Source organism: Dasypus novemcinctus, chromosome 16 (genome assembly GCF_030445035.2).
Source record: "Dasypus novemcinctus isolate mDasNov1 chromosome 16, mDasNov1.1.hap2, whole genome shotgun sequence".
In the NCBI taxonomy this organism is placed as follows: Eukaryota; Metazoa; Chordata; class Mammalia; order Cingulata; family Dasypodidae; genus Dasypus; species Dasypus novemcinctus.
In genome coordinates this window covers 10,262,352-10,266,592 of record NC_080688.1, presented here as the reverse complement: position 1 = coordinate 10,266,592, position 4,241 = coordinate 10,262,352, and the positions used below count along the sequence as shown (strand labels likewise).

The 4,241-nt window shown below is 38.3% G+C and overlaps 1 protein-coding gene across 1 annotated transcript; it reads left to right on the top strand.

Moving 5' to 3' along the window:
• The first annotated feature begins 3,110 nt into the window (after nt 1-3,110).
• On the top strand, nt 3,111-4,037 carry LOC101430084 (olfactory receptor 2T8-like). Its single transcript, XM_004462922.4, has one exon. The coding sequence runs from the start codon at nt 3,111-3,113 to the stop codon at nt 4,035-4,037; it is 927 nt and encodes a 308-aa protein (XP_004462979.1).
• Nucleotides 4,038-4,241: the final 204 nt, after the last annotated feature.

Here is a 4,241-nt window from a genome sequence, read left to right as displayed (position 1 = left end):
CAAGAGTCTTCTGCCCCTTTTACATTCTCTGCACTTTCTAGGACACCTATGTTTATGTTTGTGACTTTCATGTTGACTTTTAGTCTTCCAGGCTGAACTTTATCTCTCTTTTTACCTATATGATGTACTTGATGTCAGTTGTTCTATCTTCAACAACACATCTTCAACAACACTAATTCTTTCCTCTGCCTGCTCAAATCTGCTGTCATGTGTTTCCATTGTATTTTCAATTTCTTTCATTATGTCTTTCATCGCTATGAGAGCTATTATATTTTTATGTATGTTTATGAAGTATTCTATATGTTCTAGTGTCTTCTTTATATATTTTTCTCATCCTTCACTTGATTAAGTTGATTTCTGATATTTGTTTGTCATCCTTTATTAGTTTTTCCATGTTCTGCATCTCCTCATGTTTTTTGTTTTTGTTTTTTTCAGTTTGTTTAATAGACCATGCCATGTCTTCCCATTTCTAAGTGTAGCTAGTAACTTTCTGCTGGAGAGTAGCCATCTGTTTCTCTAGAAAGACTTACTTTTTTGTGTTAAGTTTCTTCTTTCATATTTAGTGCCACTTATTCTATATTCTTGTACTTGTCCATATTTCCCTCAAAATTATTAAGATCATAAAAAAGAAAAGAAAGAGAAAGAGAATAATGATGATGATGATGATGATAATAATAATAATAATAATAATGGAAAATGAACCATAAAGGGGTCAAGGAAAAATAAGTAATAACATTGAAATATCACAAAAAATAAAAATGAACTAGATTTTTAAATGGTTGAAGGAAAAAATAAACATAAGAAAGATGAGAAGAGAATAAATTAAGTGAATACCAAACAAGAGTATGTGGAACAGAAGAAGGCCAAAGAATAAAGGAAAAAAGAAAGAAAATAAATAAATAAAGGAGAAAAAAAGAAAGAAAATAAAATAAAAAGAAACAAAGGGAGAAAATAGAAAACATGACTTCCTTTTATGCCACTAGCAACTGTCTCTGACTGCCATTATTCACCAATCACCCTGTGGCCTGCGCTCTGCAGTTAAGTTACCTGGTTGTAGAGAAATAAAGAAGAAAAATAAGAAAATTAAAAAAAAAATAAGAATACTAAAAATAATTTCAGTCTAAGTTCCCTGTCGCAAGGCTGCTGTTCCCATATCTCCTCCCTTCCCCTGTGAGTCAGCTGGGTTCCTGACAACCTGCTGGATTACTCTCTGAATCAAATCTCTTCAAGGCTGCTAGGCACCTGACAGTCACCAGCTGCTTTTCATCCCTTTCACTCAGGCCAATTAAGCCTCTGACTGCTTGCCTTCTGTCTCTCCTTGCTCCCCTTTCCCTCAGGTAGGATGGGCATCTGACAGCTCACTGGCTGCATCTCCTAGCTCCCCATCTCACCCATGCTCTTATTCACCTGCCAGCCAATCTCCTCATTGTACCAGTACCTCTCTCTTCCAGGATGTGTCGGTGTGACAGACCACCTGTTCAGGTAAGACCTGCCCTTTCCCTAGAGCCACTACAGTGCTGGCTAGGTCTTTCATTTTTCTGGAACCAGCTGTGATCTGCTCCACTTGCCCTATCTCCCTTCTACCCCATTTCTCTCTCCCACTCTGATGGCCGAGTGCCAGTGCCTACACCTGTTTGTTCCAAAGCTCTCCCAGCTCAAGAGCCTGCTGGGCACTGGAATGTGTTCTTGTTTACCCTGTGGCTTTTTACATTCTTGGAGCCATCTAAACACTGCTCTTCTAGCCAAATATCTTCCCCTGCTCCCCTCTCCCTCTTAGACTGCTGTGTGCTGGGTTACCTGCTGAACCTCCCATGGCTTTATTCTCCTTTGAATAACAGGGCCCCTCTTCAACTACCTGCTCCAATTGTTCCTGTGGTCCCATGACTTCCCTTCTGTCAGTTTAACATACGTACTTTCCCAAGTTTCTAGGGGAGGAGTGTAGGCTTCCATTCCCTACTCCACCATACTATAGTAAGTTTTAACACTGGAAAATGTTGGATCTACGAGAATGTTCCTCTTTTATAGTAATGATCTGTCTCTTCAGAGCCTCTTGAAATTTCACAAGAATTTGAGGATCTACTTTTCCATGACTACAAAAATAGGTTTTCAGATTTAGATCGGTATTATATTCCAACTATAGATGTTTATGTTTGTATTAGTATCAAATTTAATTAAGTTCTCATATACAGAACCAGTTGGACTCTTTGCATAAAGATAACTAATATTTTCATTTAGTTCACAAGTAATTAGTGCCCAGGTTCCCACATTGGAAATTCATACTGGCCACACAGGCAACTGACATGGGGAAATTGTGTGTTAGTTAGTAGCACTGAGTGTGAGCGAGTCACCTAGAAATCACCATAGGTGAGGTTTCAGGGACCAACGATTGAACAAGTACAGGTCCCAAAGTCACAGGCATAGTTTAATCAGGCATAGTCTATGCAAAATGCTGCAATGATCCAAGTATGAGTAGGCACCTGAAGAGGAGAATTGAAAAATTTCCCCCTATGCTATGCTGCCATTTTAAGTGGGTTTTTGTTTGTTTGTTTGTTTTCTTTACAGAATCAGCTCTCATTGACTTGATATTTACTCTTTATCACTGCTGGAGTTTCAAGAAAGTTGATTTTGCTCATATTTATTTTTTTCCTACCAAGTGAGGACCGTCACCAGCACATTTTACACTGCCATCTTGATAATGTCACTCTTCCTTGAAGTAAAGTTATTGAACTAATTAAAACATTAACATATGGCATATGAAGGATTTCTTATAGGTATCTTCATACCCACTCAAGCAATTTTAATAAGATGTTACTCAAAAGGAGCATTTTGAGGTATGAAAATTTCTTTGCTTTATCTATTATTTTTTTCTTTGAAGTCTGTATGTAATTCAAAATGTCCTACTTTAACCATCACCATTGACACATATAAATAACATTAATTACATTAACTATTTTGTGCTACCTTAAGTACCATCTACTATTAAAAAGTTTTCATCACTCTAAATCAAAATTATATACATATTAAGCAATAAATCCCATTCCATGTCATAACTTACCTCAACTAACCTCTCAGTTGTTTTGCTATTTGCAGTGTCACTGCAGTTTGAAATCATGCAAAACAGAAATAATACCACAGATTTCATTCTGCTAGGACTCTTTAACCACACAAGAGTCCATTTTTTCCTCTTTGTGATGATGCTTGCAATTGTCTTCATCTCCCTCCTGGTCAATGCCCTCATGATTCTCCTGATTCACCAGGACCACCGGCTTCACATCCCCATGTACTTTCTTCTAAGCCAGCTCTCCCTTATGGATCTGATGCTGGTTTGCACTATTGTGCCCAAAATGGCTGCTGACTATTTGACTGGCAACAAGTTCATCTCCCTTGCTGGCTGTGGATTACAGATATTCCTGTTCCTCACAATGGATGGTGGAGAGTCCTTTCTCCTGGCAGCCATGTCCTATGATCGCTATGTGGCTGTCTGTCACCCATTGCGATATCCTGTCCTTATGAGCTGGCAATTATGCCTGAGGATGATTTTGGGGTGTTGGTTTCTGGGAGCAATTGATGGACTAATGCAAGCTCTTGCTACCCTCAGTTTCCCATTTTGCAAATCACGTGAAATTGATCATTTTTTCTGTGAACCCCCCACACTCTTGCGCTTGGCTTGTGCTGACTCATCTGTCTTTGAGTACGCCATGTATATCTGTTGTGTGTTGATGATCCTGGTACCCTTCTCCCTCATCCTGACTTCTTATGGTCTCATCCTTGCTGCTGTTCTCCACATGCGATCCACAGAAGCACGGAAGAAGGCTTTTGCCACCTGTTCATCACATTTTGCTGTGGTAGGACTCTTTTATGGAGCTACTACTTTTATTTATATGAGACCAAAATCCTACCGGTCAGCTAACCATGACAAGATTGTGTCTACTTTTTATACTATCTTCACACCTGCACTGAATCCCCTCATCTATAGTCTGAGGAACAATGATGTGAAGGGAGCCTGGACAAAGTGTATGGGTCATTGTCTTCCTTAAACCATATCTAAGATTACTTTGATTTACCCTAATCTTTAAAGCTATCTAACATTGTAATGTACTATTTTCCTGGGTGAAGTTAAAAGCTTCTTCATATTTAAATACACATAAATAGGTCCATATATATTTGTCTATTTTACTTTGAAATGTGAACCTATCTCCATACTTCTGTTTCAATTGCCATATTATGATCACTGAATAAAA